The 11,982-nt window shown below is 43.1% G+C and overlaps 1 protein-coding gene across 7 annotated transcripts in view; it reads right to left on the bottom strand.

Annotated features, from left to right (window-relative positions):
* Positions 1–417: 417 nt before the first annotated feature.
* Positions 418–11,982, bottom strand: part of ENTPD6 (ectonucleoside triphosphate diphosphohydrolase 6) — a 24,566-nt gene continuing 13,001 nt past the window's right edge. For all 7 annotated transcript variants that reach the window (XM_073339943.1, XM_073339945.1, XM_073339941.2 and 4 more), the window contains 7 exons: positions 11,269–11,348; positions 10,171–10,235; positions 9,574–9,675; positions 5,581–5,721; positions 4,997–5,053; positions 2,402–2,514; positions 418–2,306 (listed from right to left, as the gene is read on the bottom strand). In XM_073339943.1, coding sequence (XP_073196044.1) covers positions 2,217–2,306; positions 2,402–2,514; positions 4,997–5,053; positions 5,581–5,721; positions 9,574–9,675; positions 10,171–10,235; positions 11,269–11,348 — 648 coding nt within the window. In that variant the 3' untranslated portion in view covers positions 418–2,216. The remainder of the gene's footprint in view (positions 2,307–2,401; positions 2,515–4,996; positions 5,054–5,580; positions 5,722–9,573; positions 9,676–10,170; positions 10,236–11,268; positions 11,349–11,982) is intronic.

The raw sequence follows: 11,982 nt of genomic DNA, 5'->3' as shown, positions 1-11,982 counted from the left end.
GTTCAGTGTCCTCTATGACAGTGTCTAGCATCAGTTGCTTCAGAGAAAGATGAAAGACGCTCCAGTAGACGCACATCCTAACCCACAGGGAAATTGTCTTCCTAAGCCTTGACAGTTAGTAGCTGACTTATGGCAATGAAACCAAGCCCAACCCTTCTTAAGGTAAGCCCATCAGTATGATCCTGGTCAAAACAAAGAGCTGGAAATACCATTACTGTATCTTACACTTATGTAGCAACTTTCATCCCAGGACCTTGGTATGTATTCAGAAGTTTCCATGTTGCAATAGAAGAGAGGCTAAGATGCAGTGTTTTCCCATTAACACATAGCAGCTTACCTTCATTATCAGTGCAATGACTTGTTATACAGAGACAATCACTCCACAGTACCATGCATTAATCCAAATAGGAAACGTCCCAATTTATAATTAAAATTTTATTGCCAATAAAATAGTTTTCAAATATTCATCGTACAGTCACATACATGCTACTTTACAGACAAAAACGCCAATGACAAGCAGAACAACATTTTAGAAAAATCTGATGAGTTTCCCCACATGGGTTTTACACCAAGTTTGTGCTTCTCAGGCAATGAAGATTGAGCTTTATTCAATTAGGGTCTAACCCGAAGTCCTTGGACAGACTCCTAGTGACTGTATGGGGCTTTGGATAAGGCCCTTATAAAATATTAAAAACCGGCTAGTGTCTATGCTGACTACGTATTAACATGACGTAATCCACTACTTATGGATAACTGACACATCGTTTCCCTATTGCAGTGTGTGTGTGAGGAACAGCCGTCCCCCTGTATACAGTACACCGATAGAAGTGTTGCAGCCAAAGTGCCAACCACCTCTGCTGAGCCTCCTGCCTCCTCACAGCTCAGGCTTCTGCAATCCATGCTCAGGGCAGCAACAATACATTCATCTGTCCAAGGGAGACAGGGGCACTCCAAGCACTGGTTAAGAGCGAGTCTCTTCAGGTTCCATGCCTCTGAAACCCAGAGATACACCAGGCTCAGGATTTTTCCTGTATGAAGTTATGTTAATTAACGACTACACCTATTCAAGCAGCAACAAATTTCAAGTATATGTGGACGTGTGTAAGTACTGCCCCCCACAAAACCACATGACAGATTCTTCTCACCATCACTGAAGATTAAAATACATGCCCTGATGTCTAGGAACTACCCATTTTACTAGTTAACACTTCATGTTAGGGTGATGAATACCAATTGCCCAGGAAATCCAGCAGCAGGGGACCTGAGGAAGCGGGTGGTTCTGGCAGTGTGTCCTCCAAAATTCTTCCACTTGGGAGTGGTGGTAAGGGTTTGGCCCCTCAAGCCCTGCAAATCTTAGGGGAGCAGCAGGAGGCTACCAGCCCTATAGGAGACCTGTACCAACTCCAAAGCCCCATCTCCCTTCCAGTCCCAGTGAAGTCATGCTGCCTGGGACTCCCCTAAGGACTGAAATGGAGTTCCACCACCCCACCTCCAACAGCAAGTGCCTAAAGTACCTCAGCCTTTAGGGCCAATGAAGAGCTCCCATAGATTGCAATGGGCTGTGGCTCAGATCCTTAAGTGTGCCCGTCATCTCCACAATACGCCCGAGTTCTGCTGGAATAGGGGGCCAAAAGCTTAGCCATACTCCAGCAGAATCAAGTCTGCCACACTGCATTCCAAAGCCAACATCAGCTCTTACCAGCAGCTTGGCTAGGCAATGCCATTGTCTTCACTTACATACATTAATTTTCAAACATTTCAATAGTTAAAAATTCACCAGAGACCATTACCAAAGAAATACATTATAAATCAGAACCATAAAAGAAGAGGTCCATCTGGAGTGGCCATTTCTAACATTGACCTCAGCAAACAAGCAAAAATGACACAGACATGTTCCACAAAGGTGTACTTTTCTCATAGAATTTGTAGTTGCGTTGTGAACAAAGCCCCTTAATGAATCCCAGAATTCTCACCAAGATGATCTACTTCAACATCAAGTCTTCTACAAACACTGCAAGATCAATGGCGAATTCTTTAGCTGCCATGCTCTGTATTTTCATAAATTGGGATTTTGGGTACCCAACTTAAGATCACCTTTTAAAAGGGTCTGATTATCAGAAAGAGTGAGCAAAATCAGTCGCCTGTAAGTCCCCTTAGGCTGGGTACCCATAGACTGAAGTACTCAAAATCCTTTTGAGGGTTCAGGCCCAGAAGCCTTAATATTGCAGTCTGTGAAGTGAATCAAGGTAGTGAAAGGTGGCTCCCAAAGCCCAGCTTGTTTCGACATTGTCAATTTTTCGGGCAAGCTAGAAAGAAAAAAGGAGAGGAGTAAAACTATTGTTGTGTGTGTACATCACTAGCAAGTTGAGAGGCATCTCAACACAGCACTGAGAAGTATTACCTGAAACACCTGGCTTTTTGGAAAGCCCAGTTCTTGCAGTAGCAAACTGATATAGGTGAGGTCCATGCAAAGGAAAGGATTGTCTCCCGGCTTCACCTCCATGGTCTTACACACTAAGAAGAATGAAGAGAGAGAATTGACTCTTCAATTTATAAACGACTATTCAAATCCCTAAGATAGGTTAGTTTATTCTCCCTGTGCATGGGTGGAACAGAAACAGAAGGAGGAAAAACAGGCCAAGATTTGCAAAAACAGCTGCCTAAAGAGAATCCACATTTAGGAACCTACGGAAATAGCTTATTTTCAAAAGCGCCACAGTCCCAAGGTTGAAATTGACAGGTGCTCAGCACTGGTGAAATTCAGGCCACTTATTTCGGCACGGAAATATGGACTCAGGAGCCTAATTTTAGGCTCCCCAGTCTTAACACCCCTTTCATCAACGGACATTATGTCTACACTATGGAATCTGTGTCCGCATAGCTCTGTAGTGTAGACACGAACTATACCAACAGACAGAATGATGCTGTTTCTAGGACCACCGCCCTCAAAACGAAGTTAGCTTGGCTATATCTACACGACAAGTGCTACGGCAGCACCACTGCAGACACTTGCTACAGCGATGAATGGGGTCTTCTGCCGCTGTAGTTAACCTATCCCCTTGAGAAGCAGAGAATTCCTCTACTGACCTAATGATGTCCACACTGGGGCGTAGGTCGGCTGAACTACTTCTCTCAAGGGGTGTGAATTTTTCACTCATGAGCAACATAGCTAGATGGTCCTATATTCTAGGTGTAGACCAGGCCTATGTCAACAGAAGCCCTCTTCCATCAACATAACCTCCAGCATAGAGGCAGCTGTGTCGGCATAGCGACATCGGTCAGGGTGTGTTTTTTTCACACCCCTGCCTGATGTAGCTATGCGGATAGAACTTTTCTTTGTAAACCAGGCCTAAGGTAGATATAGAAAAGAGTACGCATCTCAAAATCTGTTTGCACCTTGTTACGCAGCCATCCTCTCTCAAAAGCATTCTCCTCCCTTCCCCAAAACATATTCAAAGTCTAGTAAAGCGATCAAAGAGGCAGTGACCCCTCTGCGAAAACCTTTACTTCCTAAAAGTGTACTTGACTGTACTGGCAGAATGATCCTGAAGGTGACGAGGCTCTGCATGGGTGCCAGGGTGCGACTGCAGGATCTGGAGGTTAATAGGATGTAGTCAAGAGACAAAGGGCTTGATTCTCCACTACATTAAAGTGGTTCTGCTCTCGTTTACACATCCCAAGTAACCAAATCGTAATGAAATGTCTTGGAATAGTGCACATTTAACAGACGTTTTTAGCAGAGAATATGTACAAACTGCTCAGATGCATAAACATTTCTATTTATTTGATATGGATGTGTTTAAGCGAGCAGAGAGAATTAACTACTGTACTGCAATAATCTGCAACCCAGAAAAGCAACAGTTTATATCCACAGACAAATTCTTACCTATGGTGACTTGTAGGCATTAAACATTTTATAATCAACCAGTCAGTCAATCAGTTTGTGATATTAGTCAATATTATTTGGGTATATAAACAAACTTGTGACATACCTCTGCAAGCTAAGAAAAACTGGCTTGTGTCTTGGGGTTTTTAAATTTTTTTTTGCTTCTTTACAGATATTTAAAGAGGGCCTGCAAGTTTTTTGTAGAATCAAAAAACTTTTTTCTGCTTGTTTAGAACCTTAAAATACCAGGAATTTCAAGCCTGATCATCGCTGGTTTTTGCTGGAGAATTCATGAAAGTGTTGAGATGTAGACTGTGAACAATCTCAGCCCTTGCTTGACAGGGCAAGAATGCTGAATCTTTCACAAAGGCAACTTCTCTCTCGAGTGTTTTTAAACCATTTGAGTTAAATGTGCATTACCAAAACCAGAGGCATGTAAAGAGTCAGAATAAAAATCACTTCCTTTCACAAGTAATCAGATTTTACTTGAATGGTATTTCTGATGTCAAAACAATAACATGTCATGCACAGAGTCTCCGGGGGAGGAGGGGGAAAAAAGGAGGGGGGAAAAAGCCAAGTTTCTAATAAACAAATACATTTACCGATTTTTAAAAAACTTTCAGATCGTCTTTACACAACAAAAAAGTCCCCACCCCCAAAAAAGTAAAAATCTATTTTCTCCTCTTTCCAGATCACCTTTAAACACAAGTATAAACTTTAAGAAAAAATAAACTGGATAAGAATAGATTAAGAGGACACTCCACTTATTTTACACTTACGATTTCAAGGTAATTGCTAAATGACATTTATTATTCTTATTGCAAGAGAGCTCAGACATCTATATTGTGAGATTTTTTTTTGCCGTCTTTGTAAAAAATAAGGACTTATTAGAAAAATTGTGGCCAAAACTTTCAGAAGTAACTAGTACTTTTGGGTACCCAAGTTGAGACACTTTAGAAGGGGTCTGATTTTCGACAGTGGGTGCCCAACGCTTTCTGACAATAAGGCCTCTTTAAGATCCTTCAGATTCACCCCCGAAAAGAGACAGCCCCCAAATCATGAGTCACTTTTAAAAATCTTGGCCAGTGTTTTCTGCTTTACTTTACTTACCATACTTGGCTGCAATTTCGAAGTCACTGACTGTCAGGCTACCTCCTTTTCCCTTATCTAGAAGGGGGGAAATAGGGCATGTTTTACAGTGTGCATGTGAAGTCAGTTGTAAATGCTGAGCGCTAAACTCTTCTGGAAATTGGACCACCGAGGGCTGGATCCTGCACTCACTGAAGTAAGTGGGAGTTTTGCTACCAACTTCACTGGTGCAGGATCAGGCCTTTATTTAGATGCCTTAATATGGACCGAGAAGCGGAACTTCAGCCAGTCTGTCCTTTTTTTAAAAAATTGTTTTTTAGCCTTAACAGGACACTGTCTACTTTTGAAATTTAGTCATTAAAAATAAAAGGTTGAAAACTGTTTCAGGTCAGACCTCCAAGTCCCTCTGCCTTTTTTCCAAAATAATTTTATAGTACCCGATCTTCCAAAAAAGATTATAAAAAGATTATATAACTGTACATTATATAACCAAGGACATAATGCCTTGATAGCTTTGTGAAGTAACTGGATTTTTTTTTTTTAAGGGCCACAAACTCTCCCATTAGCTACCTTTGCATTACAAAGAAAATCAGAAACAAATGTACCTATTAGACCAACCTCTGCTGCACAGTCATAATAATAGGAGAAAGCATAAAAATCCAAATCCTTTACGGCTTCTGTTTTATGCACCTTCTTGTAGAGCAGTTTTGCAACTTTGTTAGCACAGGATTCATACAGATGCTCTCCTAAAAGAAACAGAGACACCCAGCAAATCGTATGCTGGTGATTAACCACCACCACCACCGTTTAATTTCTTCAGGGTCCGCAAGGCCTCTGGTCCCCTTAGGTCAGCAATGCTCTAATTTACTAGAGACTATCCATGGAAATAAAGGACCAGATCCTCTTTCTGATAAAGCCAATGGCAAAACTTACTGACTTCAGTGGGAACCAGATGGGTCCAAAGTACGGACGAGATCATCAGTGGACAAAGCAGCCCATAGTAAGACTATTGCAGGGCTGCTGACTTAGAGAGGTACAATCTCTTTCCTGTGCTCTCTGGTGCTCCCAGGAGAGTGTTAACTGTGCTGGGCTGGCAGCATATTGTGATGAAGTGGGACTGTTCTTAATGTTTCCTCTGAATATTGTAGGGGTGCCTCAGTTTCCCCTATGTATTTCTTAAGTCTCTAGGTGGTTGGATGAGGGGGTGTAATTGTTGCAGAGCAAGGGCCAGTATACCTAAATGGCAGACACTCTGTCTCCTGGCAACTGATGGCCTGGGTCCTTCCCCCCTGCAAGGTGACAGCTAAAGGGTTGAAGAACAAAGGAATCAGGTGACCTCCTGGCCTGGGAAAGGTACTAAGCCCAGAGGAAGAGGGGGTGGAGAATGAGTCATTTGGGGGCTGGCTGGGGACGTGGAGTGAAGTGCAGATGTGGTTGTCTGGCTCACTGCCCCCCAAAATGGACCCAGCTGAGGGGTCCTGTTCTCTGTACCTACAAGCTCTGCTTTAGACCATGTTCCCGTCATCTAATAAACCCGTTTTACTGGCTAGCTAAGAGTCACATCTGACTGTGAAGTTGGGGTGCAGGACCCTCTGGCTTCCCCAGGACCCCGCCTGGGCAGACTCGCTGTGGGAAGTGCACAGAGTGGCAGAGGATGCTGAATGCTCCGAGGTCAGACTCAGGAAGGTGCAAGTCGTGTGAGCTTTTTGCCTGCAGACAGGCTGCTCACACAGAGGAGACTTCACCAGAGTCCTGACTGGCTTCGTAGGGAGCAGTTCCAGAGCATCGCCTAGGGACTCCGTGACACACATGCTCTCCAATGCACTGGTATAACCACACGGCTGGCAGTGCTGGGAGGGGTGGGATCAGGTCTCTGCTCACTCCCCTGTCCCATTCACTTGCATAAGTTGGGTACTTGCAGGTTGGCACTGCAGACCCTGCTTCCCCCCATGTGCAGGGAACGGTGGAATGGCACACCAGTGCAGGGAAATACAGGGGTTCCCACACCCTCTTTACTCCCTCATGCCAGCACACTGGATGGTCCCCAGTTTGGTCCCATCTAGGTTATAATACATCATTCAGAAAGGATTTGTAGGTGTGGTATGACTAGGAGAATAAGGATTAGTAATAGGGCTGTCAAGTGATTAATCATGATTTTTTAATCATGCAATTAATCGCACTATTAAACAATAATAGAATACCATTTAAATATTTTTGGATGTTTTCTACATTTTCAAATATACTGATTTCAATTACAACACAGAATACGAAGCGTACAGTGCTCACTTTATATTTTTATTACAAATATTTGTACTGTAAAAACCAAAATAGTGTTTTCAATTCACCTCATACAAGTACTGTAGTACAATCTCTATCATGAAAGCTGAACTTACAAATGTAGAATTATGTACCAAAAAACTGCATTCAAAAACAAAACAATGTAAAACTTTAGAGCCTACAAGTCCACTCAGTCCTACTTCTTGTTCAGCCAGTCACTCAAACAAGTGTGTTTACATTTGCAGGAGATAATGCTGCCTGCTTCTTGTTCACCATGTCACCTGAAAGTGAGAACAGGTGTTCACATGGCATTGTTGTAGACGGCATTGCAAGATATTTACATATCAGATGCACTAAAGATTCATGTCCCTTTATGCTTCAACCACCATGCTGATGAGTGGATAACAATCCAAAGCAGTGTGGACCGATGCATGTTCATTTTCATCATCTGAGTCAGATGCCACCAGCAGAAGGTTGATTTTCTTTTGGTGGTTCGGGTTCAATAGTTTCTGCATCAGTGTTGCTCTTTTAAGACCTCTGAAATCATGCTCCACACCTCATCCCTCTCAGATTTTGGAAGGCACTTCAGATTCTTAAACCTTGGGTTTAGTGGTGTAGCTATCTTTAGAAATCTCACATTGGTACCTTCTTTGCTTTTTGTGAAATCTGCAGTGAAAGTGTTCTTAAAATGAACAACATGTGCTGGGTCATCTAAGACCGCTATAACATGAAATATATGGCAAAATGCAGGTAAAACAGAGCAAGAGACATACAGTTCTCCCCCAAGGAGTTCAGTCACAAATTTAATTAACGCATTATTTGTTTAACGAGCATCATCAGCATGGAAGCATGTCCTCTAGAATGGTGGCCGAAGCATGAAGTGGCATACGGATGTTTAGCATATCTGGCCTGTAAATACCTTGCGATGCCGGCTATGAAAGTGCCATGCGAATACCTGTTCTCATCTTTCAGGTGATACAGTAAATAAGAAGCGGGCAGCATTATCTTCTGTAAATGTAAATAAACTTGCTTCTCTTAGCAATTGGCTGAAGTAGGACCGAGTGGACTCGTAGGCTTGAAAGTTTTACATTGTTTTGTTTTTGAGTGCAGTTTTGTAACAAAAAACCCCACTACATTTGTAAGTTCAACTTTCATGATAAAGAGATTGCACGACAGTACTTGTATGAGGTGAACTGAAAAATACTATTTCTTTTAGCATTTTTACAGTGCAAATATTTATAATCAAAAATATAAAGTGAGCGCTGTACACTTTGTATTCTGTGTTGTAATAGAAATCAATATATTTGAAAATGCAGAAAACATCCAAAAACTTTTAATAAATGTCAGTGGTATTCTATTGTTTAGCAGTTCGATTAAAACTGCTTCGGTTAATTTTTTTAATTGCAATTAATTGTTTTGAGTTAAACGTGAGAGTTAACTGCGATTCATCTACAGCCCTAGTCCGTGATAAGGGAAAGGTAGGACTGAGTGGCATGTGAATAATTTGAGAAATACTCTCGAGTTCAAATTGAAAATAGGGCCTGGGAGCAGGCAAAGAGGCTGTTTCAACTGAGAAGAGCACTGTGGATGAAGAACAAGGTTTGGGAATATATGACTGAACGTCACAGTGAGAGACACAAAACAGGATCTGGGTTTTTTCAGATCCCCTGTACAAAACCGACACCTGCAAAGCAGGAGGTTTGTGGGAAGGGAACAACAGTTTCTGCAATGAAAACTCATTCGCTATTGCAAAACAGGCTTCCTTTCCATTTGAAAACCCAGCAAAATAGGTAGATATGCTATGAGCACAAATGGCTTGGAAAACTCGGACAGCCAGACCTCTAGCTGGTGTGAATCAGCCTAGCTCCACAGGTTTCAATAGTGGCAGGCTGGTCTGCAACAGCTAGAATCTGGCCCCAAGTGTCTGGACCTGGTTATGCTAGACTTTTTTCTTAGAGTTTCCCGCTGTTGCAGCTCCTCCAGTGGCAGACATGATGGAAGGGCTAGTGTAGACAGGGCTCCAGAGGTTCTTACTGTAAACCATCATGTTATGTAGACATGCTCTGACCTGGGTTTGACAGGATGGGTTTTAAAATGCCATTGACTAATCTTCATTACAGCTCCCCCTATTACACACTGGAGCAGATGGGGTGTGGATGAAGGGAGAAAAATCTCTTGGGCAGGAATAGCCTGAGGTCAAAGCAAAGTTACAGTAACAAAACAACTGAATATCTCAAACAGACTGAGATCCAGAAAGTGCATGCTGTTTGTTCTGATTTTAACATGCAAATCTAGAACATAATAGAAATAAGTTACTATACCTGCCTTCTGCCCTTTAATTCTGTACACTATTTCAGCATGTTCCCACTCACACTGGAAGCCGGGTGATAAACAGGGACTAATTAGCTCCTCTCCTTCCTTTACTGTAATAGAAAGAAATAGATCAAGCAGCATTAAGACACATGCTGAGGAGTCAACTGCCAATCCCTCCTCTCCTGGCCACAGTCCTACTCAGCATCCTCCCACCTTCCCAGCAATTTCTAACTCACTCATGGCCTGAACATCCCCCCTATCCCCATATGGACTGGTAATGGCCCATGCCTTCCTTTGACAGCACCATCCTCTGCCCACACCCATCTCGCTGGTAGATGTGCCCAGAGACATGCAGTGGTCCCATCTATGGCACGGGCAGGCTGAGAACGGAGAGAGTAGCAAGTGAATGAACTTCCACTTCCCCTTATAACAGGCTATGCTCCTATGGCCCAGAGAATGCGTTTTGCACCCACGGGGGAAGGATGAAGTTACTGGGAGTGCGCAAGGACCTGATGTTGGGACCCTCTGGCCCAAAGGATCATTTGGCCTATAAAAATTATCCTACAAGTCACTGAAATGCAAGAGCTCTGTGCCGGATTACTTACAGGCTTGTCCCTCAATGCCGCCTAAAATCGCAAGCCTTGCTGACATTAACCCGAGTCCCAGGTAACTGTGGAGGAGAAAAGCCGCTGTGAAAGAGTACACTTCTACTGGCATCACGCTGGGGCAAGTGAGTCATGTCTATTTGCAGGACGGTTCCAGCAAACCGTCTCAACGCAGCAGCGAATAGCCTGGTTCGAGTGAAGGTCGAGCTGTCACTTCCATTAACAACATCTCTCCCACAGTCTGACAAACGAGCAAAATCATTTCCTCAAGTGGAAGACAGTGGATGGACTGTCAGAGTGAAATCCTGCTTGTTCAGACTGCAACTAAATCAGGGCGGGTGTCTTTTTTGGGAGGGTGTAGAAAACCAGACTGCGGTGCAGCCAAGGAGCAGCCGCCCTCCAGGATCTCCCCTAATGTTCTTCCTCCCATCTCCCAACAGCTCCGCATTATCTCAGCTCTTCTTCCAGCCCAGAACAACGTCCCGCCGAGACATGAAACACTCTCTCCGCCCATGGGAACAAGCTCTCCCAACCCCTTTCAGCCCAGCGGCCGGGGCCAAGTCACAACCCCCTCTCTGTTGTGCTGCTGTTAGAGCGTGTGTCTGACAGGCTGCGCAGCTGTCATGATACCCTCGGAATCAGACTGATCACAATGGTAACGAGCTAAAGTACTCAATTTCCATCAGCTTTGCACCGGCTAGAGCGTGTTAGGATTTCAGCTAAGGGTTATAGTTATGGTTACATATACGCAGAAAATAAGCAAACCTAAACTGCAACACAGCAAAGCACAATAAGGAAAAAATTAAGGTGGAGTCTATTTGGCTGTAGCTATATGAGAATATGTGGTATGATTCCTCTGACTGGATCTTCTTCCTGTTGTCACAGTGTGTCCGCCACTCTAATAAACTTGTGTGACTATTAGGAGCAGTAATTTTCCAGAAGTCAATCTCTCTGGCTTTTGTATCAGAGGTAAACACTTGTGAGATCCCCAGTTCTGCAGAGCACATAAACGCTTAAAGTTAAGCACATGCGTAAATCACATTCATCCAATAATTGGCTTTCATCTTTACCAGACGCTCTTTTCCCCCCACAGCTAACCTGTACGAATACAGTTTGTATGTGTTGTTAAACATCTGAAATGAAGTGATATGGCCAGCTGGTGATGTCTGGAGAGTTATCTAGAAGGAGAAACAAAGAAGTCATTGTAAGATTTTTTTGGAACTTCCAGAAACAGCAAGGAGTAACAATACAGTATTTGAGCATACAAACAGGTTACCATCCGCACAGAAGTCCTATTTGCAACATGGCTGGCTGTGGAAATAAGTTATTTACAGACTAGTCTCAGACTAGCCCTGGATCTATTAGAGATGACCAGAACATAGGCACAGGAGTTAAAACAATGACCTGACACTACAGAGTCACATCAGCTCAAACATTTATATTGACACCAAACCAATGCAAATAAGGATTTTAAACAAAACAAAATACACTTCTTTCCATGACTTCCATCAATGCACCTCATTCCTAACCTGCAATGGCCCCTTATTCCAGTTCTGAACCCCTTTGGATGAAAGATCAATCCTGCCCCACTGCATGGTACTTTATGGACACAAATGGAAACTACAGAAAGATTGTGATTTTCCTAACCAGAAAGTAGCTCACGTAAGACTTGTCTTCTCTTGACCGCAAATCATTGACACCACCATCATTGTACCATGGCAACTAGGAGGAAGTGACTCCAGATTTGTTAAGAGACAAGTAGGAGGCACGCCTTCATGTAACACAAACAGCCTCAATTCTTTTGCAAGAATA

The sequence above is a fragment of the Lepidochelys kempii genome, chromosome 3, assembly GCF_965140285.1.
Source record: "Lepidochelys kempii isolate rLepKem1 chromosome 3, rLepKem1.hap1, whole genome shotgun sequence".
NCBI classification, from domain to species: domain Eukaryota; kingdom Metazoa; phylum Chordata; order Testudines; family Cheloniidae; genus Lepidochelys; species Lepidochelys kempii.
Note: the sequence above shows the minus strand (reverse complement) of the source record. Positions and strands in the feature narration are given on the sequence as shown.